This window comes from Echinops telfairi, unplaced genomic scaffold (genome assembly GCF_000313985.2).
Source record: "Echinops telfairi isolate 266 unplaced genomic scaffold, ASM31398v2 ScPeMD7_7475;HRSCAF=8513, whole genome shotgun sequence".
NCBI lineage: Eukaryota > Metazoa > Chordata > Mammalia > Afrosoricida > Tenrecidae > Echinops > Echinops telfairi.
The window spans coordinates 29062512-29076066 of NW_022111379.1; the positions used below are offsets into that span (position 1 = coordinate 29062512).

Consider the following 13555-nt stretch of genomic DNA (forward strand, 5'->3'; position numbering starts at 1 on the left):
TTCTCGAGTACTAGATCTGGTAGTCCACTTCTCTGTCCCACTCTCAGGCTGTCCCTTTCCCTTTGCGGTGCCTGGCAACCCATAAGCAACTCAAATCTTACCCTCTGGCCAAATGGTGAAAAGACCGCCCAACGCAAGACCCATGTTTGAAACAAGAATGTACAGACTAACCAATCAGGGCTAGAAGTCAAAAGTGAAGCAGGACACCCTGGGTCCTTTGATGTCCATAGTTCCCATCTGCCCAACACACAGCAGTGTTTGCCTTGAATCACTCCATTCCATGTCCGCTCCTCCTTTGTGAAAGGACGGTGCTTGGTCTTTGTTTAAAAAATAAAACAACTAAAGTAGCTTGAAGACTGTGTTGAAGACTGATTCACTATGTGGTGATTCTAGCACATCCATCAGCGCTACTCTAACCAGAAGATAGATTCAGTCAATGATTTTGTGGCAGATATTTTATTTTTAGGAATTTAAATTTATGCATATACATGACACAAAGACTACATACAATATACTTTCCATGATAAAAAGTATAGTACTGCTCACAGAAAGGCCTCAAATTACATAATGCATATGCTAAAATGCACACCAGGGTGGGAATGGAGAATTCAAAATCTCCAACACACTCCCCCTCTCCCAAGCTTAAATAACTTCTGGATTTATTTAAAGTAATACTGATCATTTACTGTTTAAAAAGGTCTTAATAAACAAATCCCTAGTAAAATTAGTTGAAATATTCATGTTATGGTTTAACTGTTACACAGTATTTTCAATATACAATCAAGATGATGCACATACTTGAAATGAAGAGGAAAAATATTGATTGCACCCACAAGTAAAAAGGCTTCATTCATTTTTGGAACGCTGCAGTTCAATCTTTATATGAACATTTACATATTTTAGTAAACACAGAAGTCCTAAAAGTAATGCAGCATTAGGGGCAAGATGACCATTTAAAATCTCTAACATAAATGTTAAATGTCCAAAGTTCATTTCCAGCCATCATTCTGCTCACGAATAATCCCAGTCTCCCTGCCTTCCCTCCCCACGTATAAAGACAAACATTTCCCACCACACACAGACATTCTGAGTCTGAGTCGGGCAGTGCTCAGCCTCTTGCCATCACCTCACGATGCATTCCGTTATCCTAGTGTCCTGTGAGGTAGTCCTGTGTGGAGTCGGAGGCGAAAGAATCGACATCCTCATTATCTGAGTCATCACTGCTGTCATTGGCAGCTGGCTCTCCTGTGAGGGCTATTCGAGCATAATCATCTGTGTCAATTGATTTGCAAAAGTGGATTGCGTATTTTAGTTTTTCCTCCAGCACCTGTTTGCAGGAATACCTGGGCAACTTCAGCAAAAAGAAACATGTGTATGATTCAGGAAGAAAGTGGTCAGGAGGGTTGTATTTGTCCAATACCTGTTGAGAAAACAGGTTTAAAGAGTCAGAAATATAGAGACAAGGACAGGTCAAACTTCAGATACATTTTATTATGAACAATAAACTGTCAACAGTCAGAAAAAGAAGGGGGGGGGGCTCAAAATAACCAAATGTAAGATAATTCATTTCACCAATATCAGAAACATAAAGGAGAAAAACATTAATTCATAAGATTAAAGAGATATCGATTACGATTACTTTTTACTAATCAGCACTGAGAAGAGGAACCGGTGGTTTCAGTCATCCCTTGAGGACACAGATGAGAGCCCCCCTGCAGCAGGGGCAGGGGTGGTGGGTGGAGGCAATGGGTTCTGGCCCACACAGGGTTCACCTTCGGTCACTACAAATTAGTATGTTAAGAAGCCAACAAGAATTGTGGTCAAAAGTTAGCAATTACCTATATTTTAAGACAAAAACTATGTACACTGTCAAACATTTCCCCCAAAGTCTAATGCTTTCCTAACCCAGCCAAAACTCAGGCCAAACTGAGCTCATTAGAATCTTTCTAGTGTCCTCCGGGCACAGTTGGCAATGCACACCAGTCAGTCCCTTGGAGGAGGCTCACAGTCTCCACGGAACTCCTACAGGGAAGTACATCGAGGGCTTCAGGAGAGAGGAGGCAGCGGGGAGGGAAGGTCATGTCACTTAACTTAAAGGACCCATCAGGTAAACAGAGTTTGTTTCAAGAGAGAATTATATGAGGGTCAGAGAAAAATCCTTGTTCTCAGTCTGATAAGCTTTCTGATGAGAGATTTTTTTATAAATAAGCAATGGTACTCAAAGAGTCCATACTCATCAAATTTTGATGAATATAAATTTTTATTTCATTTCAGGAAAGAAAGTGGCCATAAACCTTCAGGACTCAGCATCTTTCTCCCCACCTGGTGTACACTCAGGCACCATGAGCATCAGACATGGACAGCAGGACAGAGAAGGGTTACCTGGATGACAAAATCTCTGCCCCGGAAGTCAGCAATGGTCCTGGGGAGCCTCGTTCGGCCCCACACAAACCGAAGGAAGAGGGAGCGTTCTGTGTTGGAAAAGGACTCCATCACCTCCCAGAACCACTGGATCAGAGGCGCGGAAGGCTCAACCCCTTTATACGTTGCCACGGACTTTAAAAGATGCAGAGGGATATCCGGGCTGCCGCAGACCTAGAGAGGAACATGCCATCAGGACTAGTTGACATTATCAAATCTTTTCATTTGCAGCAGAGAATCCATTGTGCATTTTTTTATTCTACTGAGGCCAGTAGTTAAGAGGGGCATTATTTCAATGTGCTGGAGAGGGCTGGTGAGATGAAGTCTTCCTTTCTGTGTGACCTGCTCTTGGACATCCAGAATGGAAGTGCCCTTTAAGTGGCTAGGGTGAAGAGTGAGGAGAATGGGAGTTAGGTAGTGAGCGCATACACACTGTAAATGTGATTGCATGCACTTCATTCACATGCATGGATCACCTTAGATTTGTAAGTGTAAGATGACACTAGTGAGTGACAGGGATTCAGCAGTTGTACATGCAATGGGCAGGTCCCACAAACACAGCAGAAAGTTAGCATACCATCGTCTCCAGTTCGTATCCGGTGAATAGAGAGAGGAGGGGCACAGGCACCACGCGAGCCATCCCTTCTCGCACAGCAGCCACCTGCTCGTCAAACTCATGGAGTCTGAAAGAAAACACTTAGTTCACATCTCTGTTAGGGATGCAGTCTTTCACCTGCTTATATCAAGGCAGACCCGAAAGCATGCTTCACCATTAGAGAGGGCTGAAAACTTTGGTGCCTTGTTAAACTGTGCTTCTCCTAGGACACTGTCCACTGGACAGGCAGGTATCACACACTCTTAAAGATCCAGCTACAGAACATACATTCTAAGATTCAACTCTCAAAACCGATGATAAGTACCCAAGAAGGAGCGCTGAGTAGTACCTGTGCCACCCCAATACTAACAGCATGTCCTCAGGACTCTTGATGCTGTGGCATGCAGTCAGACACTGGCATTGCAAGAGACACCACATCACAAAGGCACTGTAGATTATTTTCAGCCAGTCACCAGGAACAAAATCCACCACCACCCAGGCAACCCATCACCTGCACATCATGCTTGATGCCCTAAAGAAAGCATCATGCACTCAGAGTGAAGAGCCCACACACCTGTAGTTTATGGCCAACCGGACATACTCAGCCCGGTTGTCCAATGTGATGTGAGTGTGCTTGGAACTCAGCTGGATGTCCTGGCCACTTGCACTGGGCACTGTGAAGGGCAAGCTCATAGCCTCAAACTCCTCTGAGGTAGCCTCATTATCTCGGATGTACATGAGCCCAGGGATGAAATCTTTGTCCACCTTTTAAGGAGATATAGCACTTTTGGTGAGCCAGAAGGTGACCCAAACCCCAGGACAAGCGCATGTCAAGCGCTTGTTCCTCCTTAAGTTCTAAGGAGCTCCATGTTCCTCCTTAGAAGGGCACAAGTGCATCACTTGAGCTGCGAACCATGACAAAGCAGCGAGGAGCCAAAGTGAGAACATGTGGTTCATGAAAGAATCTTACAATTAACCCTGGAGAAAAAAAATCCCAAATAAATTGAATGAACGAAAAAAGCAAAACCCATTGCTATCAAGTCAATCCAACTAATAGTAACCGTATATAAAATTTTTGAATGACACAGGATTTCAGAGACTAAATCTTTATGAGCAGATAGCCTTTTCTTCCTCCTGCAGAGTGGCTGACGGTTTGGAACACTGACCTTGTTAGCAACCCAGTGCCCAACCTAGAGCTCCCCCAGGGTTCTTTAAGAAACCATTAGCAGTTGGTGAATGATGAAATCCCTCTACAAATGTGGCAGGGTGAAAAGTAAGGTACAGGAAGGAGGGAATCCCACCTCTACCCTAGAAACCTCCCTAAATTCAGTTTCCTTAAAGGAAAACAGCTACCTATTTTATCTGACAAGATGGTACGAGCTGCAAAACTCCACAAGGCAGGTCATCTAATAAATTCTAGAAGTAACTGGCCTACTATTAACAGGATCATCTGCTACATAAACTGTCACTCATGTGGGCATCACCTGGAACATTAGATATACTGGGGCCTGAAGCCTGGTATCTGCCTGGGGCCTCCTACACAGACGCTGGGGACTCCCACACCCCACACTCCCTGTCTCTCCAGAAGTGGGTGCTGCACAGACCCACAGAAGCACTGTGCAGACCAATGGCATGCAAGTTACCTCACTGAGATCAGCGATGGTGAGGCTCATCCCAGCCAGCTGCTTCCAGACAGGCTCTGCGAGGCTGAGGCTAAGTGGACTTCCAGTGCGGATGGCAATGCCTAGTAACACACCTGGTCACCCAAAACACAAGGGACACAGACATTTATGATCAACTATGAAACTGTAAAAACCAATGCAGACTTAGCCCTATAGTGAGGGCTCAGTGCCTCTAAGTAACAACACTCAAACCCACCTACTGGCCACTCAAGTTAATCTATGACTATAAATTATACTATACTACACTATAAATTCATCATTTCGTTATGTTCCTTCCTATAGGCCCAGTTTCTAATGCTACCAAAGTGCTTTCTCAAGGGAGAAATGCTTCAGTCTCTTTCCATCAACAAGGTTTAGCTACAAAGAAACCAGCTAATACCTACAAAGGCAGAACTACTGTAGTAGTGGCCTGTGGTTAGCAAGGGCTAACCAGGGCTGCTCCCACCAGAACCCTGAGATCCAACAGGCACTGAGGATGGTAAGAGCCAAGGTCCACCCCTCGCAGGTAGATCTCAAACAAGAATACAGAAACACTAGATTTCAGACAGTCTGATGTTATAGTAGTTTCCATATTCAAAAATCCTCACTACCAGATTAATGAAACAGACTGGGCAGCAGGGCAAGGATATATATAATGCATAACATGTATCATTCATCAAGAACTGAGCTTGTAGAAAGTCAACAACAAAAAAATCTTAATAATTTCTATAATTTGGGGGAAACATTTATATGAGTTATAAGTAATTCCTATAAGAGCTAGAAGTAGATACTACAACTATCCTATTTCTAACAAGGTAGAGAATAAATAACAAACCCAGTGTAATAGTCTAGGTACTTTGGAGAAACAAATCCACAGCAACTCATGTATAAGAGAGAGTTTTATGTAAAGAAAGTGTGCATCACGAAAACATCCCAACCCAATGCTGCCCAAGCCCACAAGTCCAACATTAACCCATTAACCCAACACCAGTCCACAAAGTCCTCCACCTCACAAAACAGAGGCAATGATGCCGACTGCAGGAGGAAAGCTGAGTCAGTGAACGAATAAGCATCTCGGCACTAGCAGGGGTCTCCACACGGCTGCTCCAGCACCCAGGGCTGCATCGGGATAGGTGCATGTAACTTTTCCTTGGGGATGTCTTGTAGGAAATCAATCTTGCAAGCTGAAGCAGGGAACTGCTAAGGCAGCTGCACCCTGTGCAACCATCACAAGAGACCCGAGAACTAGAAAGGCGAGGTTCACGACCCATTTATTCCGCCACCTTTCAATTAGCCCCACATGTGATAATTGGCCAGGCTGACACAATTAACTAACTCACCCAGGTAAAATACAACCAGAAGAACCCAGCATTTTCAAAGCCATAGAGGATGGATCAATCCCTGAAACTAATGCCCTGAGATAATCTCTAAATCTCAAACTAAAATTATTCTCTGAAGTCTTCTTAAAACCAAACAGTGATTTAGCTAAACTAGTAAAGAATATTTGTCATAAGGGTTGTGTTCTTCATACATCTACTTCTATGGAATCAAACTGAAAGATTAGGCAGGAAGAGTGGGTTTGTGTCAATGGGAGAGGACCACTGATAAAAGGAGTGTGAGCACCACTTGCAGAGTGTAATCAATGGCACCGAATTATGTATGTAGAAATTGCTGAACTGGTTTATGTTCTATCGTTATAACGTCAACAACAACAAAAATAAACTATACATATTAAAAAAAGAGAGAGAGAATTACAAATGGAACACAAATGGCACCAAAACCCAGCCCAGCAAGCGCCTACCCAGGAAGCGGAACATGCTCGTGTGCACAGATGCCCGGGCTGCAGGGCTGAGCAAGTAGCAGTCTCGGTTGGCCCCCGACTCATCTCTGCCGTTGGGCGTCACAATCAGAAGAGGGGTAAGTCCGTTCTGGAGCTCCTCACAGATCTCAGCGATGGACTCACTGTAGCCACCACCACAGTCATCCACAGACTCACCTGGAGGGAAAAGAAAATGAGCTACTCATTGGCTGTGATGACAATAAACCTGGGTGAAGGCATACGGGTGGGATTCCCAGACATCCCCCCAAAACACATCCACAGCCCACCCACTTATCTCCGGATTTCCTGGGCTCTTCAGCACACAGAGGAAATTCTTACCGACAAACTTGACCTTCCAGACTCGGTGTGGAAGGAGGAGGCTGTCTGCACTGAAGGCACTCATTTTAGCACACATCTGCCCGAAGACGGACTTTGTGCCATCAGGACCCGCGAGCCCCCCTTTACTCCTTGAGCGCTTGACCTAGAGAGAGACAGGATAAGAACCAGCTGCAATAGCAGGAGCACACAGCCCATCGCCTGTCAACACATACAGTGAGACTCACACGCTGTCGTGAGTTCAAACTGATTCACTGACTGTTTAATCATATGTCTAATTTTTGTCAGAAAAAAACAATTTTTGTTCCACCTGTGTTGAAATCTTGTTGTAGCTTCAGAATGGAACAATGTTCTGAGTAAAAGGAACTGCTCTGAAGTCTGCGAGCTGTGAAATGTGCCAGGGACACTCAAACACCAGGCAAGATCATACACTGTGTCAAATATCACTTGTTTGCACTGAAAAAATATTCCTGATGTAAAATCATTTGCCATTTCTCTACTCGGTTCTTCTACCATGTACCAACTTTCTCATAGTGCAAAGAACTGTGCGGGGCCTGAAGAATGGGAGACAAGGGAAGGGCAGGCTGAGCTGGGCTCCAGTCATCCAGGCATCCCTTGCTCTGGGCTCTACCACCGCAGCACCATGCGCCTCCGGGACAGGGCCAGGGTCTGAAAGGCCCCACAACTGGCAGCAGATGACCTGTAGGCCTTCGGCTGTGCTGCCCTGGAGACGCTTTCTGACATAATGATGTGCGGCAAACAGAAAGGTCATCCGAGGTGGAGCAACAAAAGCTCGTTTATGACCTTACTTAAGCAACCCACTGATATTGGCAACATTAGCTTAGTGACCTACAGCCTACAGTGAACACTGACGTCAGGGAAGAGGGGAAGTGGCCAGTGACCATGACCATCAATGTGGTCACATGTGATATCTAACAAAGGGCACAGTTTGATATCTTCATTGAAAATGCCCGCAAGTACAGCTCTGAGAAAATATCCAGTCATGTAACCAACATCAGAGTAAAAATCATGTGTTCATGCAAAAGGTAGAGGAACAAAGAATTTTTTCTTTGCAGTTGGCTGAGCCAATCTTATTTGCGCATAGATGTCAAGTGCCTCACAGGAGTGTAATCTAGATGGGCTTCTTTCATTGTTGTTTAAATTAAGCTGTAAGCTGTAGAAGTTTAAATTCAGAAAGCGTCTACTTTTTATTTCTTTGAATACTGTCATAATACTAACAATCTTGGCTTATTAAAAACTGGCAAAGAAAACCACTTGAGCAGGGGCGGGTGTGAGCAGCACACATTGCTAGTGGAAAGGTACTTACTAGACTTCTATGAAAGGTAGATCTTGAAGCTGTCAAACCAATGAGTTATCTCAGCCTCAACCAAAGAGATAGCATTAAGATTATAACTAGATCTGACCCCCCCAATCAGCCTCATCTGTATCAAAGTAAATCAGACAGTCTTTGAAGCTTTGCCAGAGGAGTCTGACAACTAAGAATGGGTACAGTCCTCTAAAATAACCAAGGTAGTCATTGTTCAAAGCCTCAGAACCACACTCAATGGCATGTATTAAGAAGTATTCATAATGTGCTCCATGGGGCGGGGGGAGCAAGTAGCAAAAGAGCATATACACTTTGGGTTACAATAAACACATACACATCCTGCAAGATCCAACAGTTGTTATTGCTACAATGTACAAAGGTGAGTGATTTCTATTTCCTCTTTGGAGCTAATCTGTATTTGTACTTCAGGGTTAGATGAAATATCACTTCTGGTTTTTAAAAAAATTTTTTAATCACTTCTGTTTTAAAGAAAGAAAAAAAAACAACCAAGTCAACCAAGCTAGAAGAAAGGAGCCACTGATTCTTTAAAGCCGCAGCACCTGAAAACTCCTCCGTAAGTACCCTGCTCTACCAGTGGCTGGGGTCACACTCTGCGCACGCCACAGCAGCATCCCATCCGTGACTGATGTGTGGATCTCAGTGGATGAGTCCCCATTACCTGGATCCGGTTCAGCTCCACAGCAGGGCCATGCTGACGGTCTCGCACCATGGTCGCTTGCACAACTTTTCGGAAAGCTGCTTCCTAAAACACATCAAACAGAGTTCAGAATCCAACATAGGCAGCACCACTCATAAACAAATCATGATACATCTTTGCTGAAAATCACCTCTTCCCTGGAAGTCACATTTGGTTACGCATATTTGATCCAATAGCCACGAATTCTTAGTCAAATCATGTGTCACGATAAGCACTCAGGAGTGCCGGCATGCATGGGCAAAGGGGGGCGCTGAGTGGTATTTCCTGAGGGCTGTCTCAGAGCCTCTAGTACTTGCTGGGTGACAAGGGCCTTGTTAGCAGCAGATGAGTGCTATGTGTCAAGCACACACTAGGACATGATCTTCCCTGCCAACCATACACATAACGAGTAGCTAACATGCCTCAATACCTGTGTACCTGGGGGAAAAGGTGACCACAAAGGTGTAAGGTGGATCAGGGATCCTGGGATGGCCAGTCTCAGGGAAGGAGAGTATGAATCAAAATTTTGGGAGAAAATGTGAACTTGGTTGTATATCTAGGAGCTTACAGATGCCAGGCAAAGGCTGTGAGGAAGAGGTAGAAGAACTAGATAGTACCCAGCTACCACTGTCAATTGTACTCACCAGACACATAACAGATGGTCCAGGCTAGACGAAGAGGGAAGTGCAGAACAAAACTCAAACTCTTCAAAAAGGCCAAACTTGCTGGACCAGAAGAGACTAGAAACCCCCCTGAGACTATTGGTCTGAGATTCCTTATAGCTTTTCACTAATCATACATGGAGGTCTCTTTTCAGCTCAATAGACATTGGCTCCTACAACAGGCCATACCAACTGTGAGTATTGTGCTCCTTTAAAAATCACCTCTCTGAGACCAACAACCAAATGAAAAGGGAAGGGAGGGCCACAGAGCTGTACGCAATGGAAAAGGAGCAGCCAGAGCACACGCAACGAGAGTGCTGACACGTTCTGAAAAACAGCACCAATGTCCCAGAGAAAACGTCTTTAAATTGCTCAGCAGGAACCTAATTTACTGTGTAAGCTTATAAAACTCAAAGTCTGCCTAGTAAGTTCATTTTCTGATTTTTCTCAGGTATAGCTTCTGTCACTTTTTGGTCTTTTGCACGGGCCACTGTGTGAGCAGTCTGGAGAACCTTATCTGACCTCCTTGCGCTTCCCTATCCAGTCAGCCTCTCCCCGTGGTCCCTCGGCCTCTCCCTCCACGGACCTGGAAGCCCACCTGTCACTTCACTTCAAAGTCCCCCAGTTTCAGCGCTGCTCCTGTTCTGTCTCATGGTTGCCTTACTTTGGTCCCTGAGCTCTGTCCCATCGTCTCCATGCCACAGTCTCTGGCACCTCTGGTTTCCGCCTAGGCCACTTCAACGATGTTGAAATGTTGTTTTTCCAATGGCTCTGGACTTTTTCTCTCTGCCCAGGATGGTTCTTACAGAGAGGAGTGGTTTTGAAGTGTGGCCTTTGTCTTTCAGCAGACCATCCCCCCAAAGAAACTAGCCACCAACAGAAAAACAAATCAAAACACACACACACCCCAGTGCCATCGAGTCAATCTGACTCATAGGGACCCTACAGTACGGAGCAGAACTGCTCCTGTGGGTTTCCGAGACTGTAACTGTCTTTCTCCTGTGGTTTAGAAGGGTGTACCTGCAGATGGCAGCCCAATGAGTAACCACGACACCACCAGAGCTCCTTCTTCTTCTTTGTTATTCCTATATTAACTTATTGAAAGTAGTAGTGTTCTGCTTCAACACCAAATTCCTCATTTGGGTGCATATGCTGTTGTCAATTTACTGCTGGTTTCCCTGCTTTGTGGGGGGCCAACTATCACTGCTCCACTTCATGACTCCTTGCATAAAAGGTGCTGAGTGTGCTGCCACCAGACTTCCTACCTGGGAAGGCAGGCTTTGCCACTCTGACATGGAATTTCTCTGCCTGAGAGCACTGGTGCATGCTGTGTTCACTGTGCTGCTTTGCCATGGGATTCTCTGCCAGAGAATGCTGGTCCACACCATGTTATTCTGACACGGACTTCCTGTCGGTGTCCTCACACCATGTTATTCTGACACGGACTTCCTGTCGGTGTCCTGGTTGCTTGCTGCTGCTGCCCCACGATGCCGGACTAGGCCAAGGAAGGGGGCTGTGTGTGAATAGTGGAGAACTTTCTCCTACTACTAAATGGGACCATTTTCTTCATCCAGCATGCATTTGGGTTTGCTGTCTGGAGTTCTGAGATTGTCATTTTTACCAATTTTTGCTTGTTTTCTTCCAGATTTGCTGTGGGGAATGAGAATATATAACTGATGATGCTGCATACTAGGCTGTTCCACCCCAATCACCTTGTTTCTTTTTTGGGTTGCTGTGCTCCTGGGTGCTATGGCAAATGTGTTCAGGAGCTGATAGACGGCTCAGGGAGGATGAGGCTGAAGCTGTTTAGATAGGACTGAGAGAAAGGGAAACACAAGGAGCTCCTTTTTCGGTGCTCAGCTTAGGTTGGTACAGAGGAGAAGTGATATCAATTTACAATGGGCATCTGGTGAAGAAGCTACACAGACTGCATCCCATGGGCTGTGGGAGTCAACAGGAACACAACCTTAGAAACGCACATGCTTTCCAAGAGAGCACAGAGGCAAACAGCTGGGACCACTATCTGGCAGGGGCAGATTTGAAGATTCTAATGAAAAGGAAACATTGGAGAAAAGCTAGAGTCCGGTCTATACTGAATTATCTAACAGAAAGAAAACAACAACAACATTGAAGGCAGACACATGTAGGAGACAAAATTATGAGGGCACTTCAGAAAAGTGGGTGAAGGGAGACGTCGGACAGGGCAAGATATGACAAAATACCAATTTATATACTATCCAGGGCTCATGAGTGAGGGGGGAACGGGGAGGGAGGGGAAAAATGAGGACCTAATGCTAGGGGTTTAAGTGGAGAGAAAATGTTTTGCGAATGATGAGGGCAATGAATGTACAAATGCGCTTTACACAATTGATGTGTGTATGGATTGGGATAAGAGTTGTATGAACCCCTAATAAAATGATTTTTTTTTTAAATCCTGAAAGATAATGGAATTTTTTCCCCCACAAACTTTTTGAAGTAGTATAGTGCAGAGTATAGCCTCTATATAGGCTATACGCTAATGGAAGTTCACAGTCATTTGCAAATTTAACTGAGAGAGAAAATTCAAATAACTCCACTACTTCACCTCCAGCTTCAGGGAAATTTGCAAAGTATCAGGACACAGGGTCAGTCAGGGAGCCGGGCTTGCAGAGGCTCCCTCATCATCACTCTCTCACAGCTCCACCCTGCCCAAAGCCAGCCTCTCCCTCAGTGGGTACTCTGAACAAACTTTTACTGAGCTATAATTAACACATCATTATAATTACATAACTAACATAAAATTCAACAGTTTTATCATATCAAGAAAGATTGTAAAATCATCACTACCATCAACCTTGGAACAATTGTTTCTTCTTATTCCCAGTGTGTTGGCTTCCGATTTCTTACAGCTCCCCCACGCCCCCCACTTCCATGCCCCCTCCAAAAACTCATTGCCATTGAATTGATGCTAACTCATAGTGACCTTATAGGGGAGGGGAGATTGTCTCTATGAGTTTCTAAGATTGTAACCATTTATGGGAGTAGAAAGTCCTATCTTTCTCCTAAGGAATGCCTGGTGATTTTGAACTGTTGACCCTAGAGATTGCAGCCTAACACATAATCATTATGTCACCAGCAATCATTAACGCAGCTACAGTCTTTATAATTCCACCCATCCTGGTTCCCTACAGAGATAAACATATACAGTCTTGGCAAACAAAACACAAGGACCCAGCAACAGTAGCCATATAAAACAGACGAAGACCTCAATCTAGGGATGAGTCAACCAGGGCGCAGTACAGCACCGATGAAACACAAAACACTTCTCTGGTTCTTCAAGGCTTCCTCATCCCCCACTATCATGACCCCAGTCCTGCCTTTCAGTTCTGGCTAGACCAAAGAATGCACACTGGTAGAGAAAAGAGCTCACGACACTTGAAATTCAGGTCAGATAAATCCCTTAGGAACAGAAATGGGAGTAGTGATACCAGGGGGAAGGTGGGGTAATGAGGGGAGGAAGGGGGAACCGACTTCAATGATCAACACATTAACACACACACACCTCCACACACAAACACACAGGGGGATGAACAAGAGAAATAAGGGGGAAGGAAGACAGCGGCTGGTGTAAGATATGAAAACAATAATAATTTATAATTTATTAAGGGGTCACGAGGGTGGTAATGGGGGGAGGGAGGTAAAAAACAAGGAGCTGATACCAAGGGCTCAAATAGCAAGTCAATGTTTAGAAAATGGTGATGGGAACATATATACAAGTATTCTTGATACAACTGATGTACGGAATGTTGTTTTTTGTCATTGGCTTTTTGTTGTTTTATTTTCTTTTGTTGCTTTGTTTTGCTCTGTCATGTTTTTGTGCATGTTATTATCTTCGCAGGTCTGTCTAAATAAGATAGGCTGGATGAACAATTTGGAAGAGAAAACAATGGAACCGATGGTTCCAGGGGGACATGGGAGAGGAGAAGGTAGGGGGAAAGGAAGTGGTGTTAACAAACCCAGGGACAAGAGAACAACAAGTGATCCAAATCGGTGGTGAG

General features: G+C 44.7%; 1 protein-coding gene across 1 annotated transcript in view; it reads right to left on the bottom strand.

Annotated features, from left to right (window-relative positions):
- Positions 1-437: 437 nt before the first annotated feature.
- Positions 438-13555, bottom strand: part of HERC2 (HECT and RLD domain containing E3 ubiquitin protein ligase 2) — a 283798-nt gene continuing 270680 nt past the window's right edge. The window contains exons 86-93 of the mRNA XM_004700032.2: positions 8839-8922; positions 6836-6977; positions 6479-6673; positions 4660-4772; positions 3591-3781; positions 2999-3104; positions 2383-2595; positions 438-1420 (exon numbers count right to left, since the gene is read on the bottom strand). Of these exons, the coding sequence (XP_004700089.1) occupies positions 1148-1420; positions 2383-2595; positions 2999-3104; positions 3591-3781; positions 4660-4772; positions 6479-6673; positions 6836-6977; positions 8839-8922 (1317 nt within the window). The 3' untranslated portion in view covers positions 438-1147. The remainder of the gene's footprint in view (positions 1421-2382; positions 2596-2998; positions 3105-3590; positions 3782-4659; positions 4773-6478; positions 6674-6835; positions 6978-8838; positions 8923-13555) is intronic.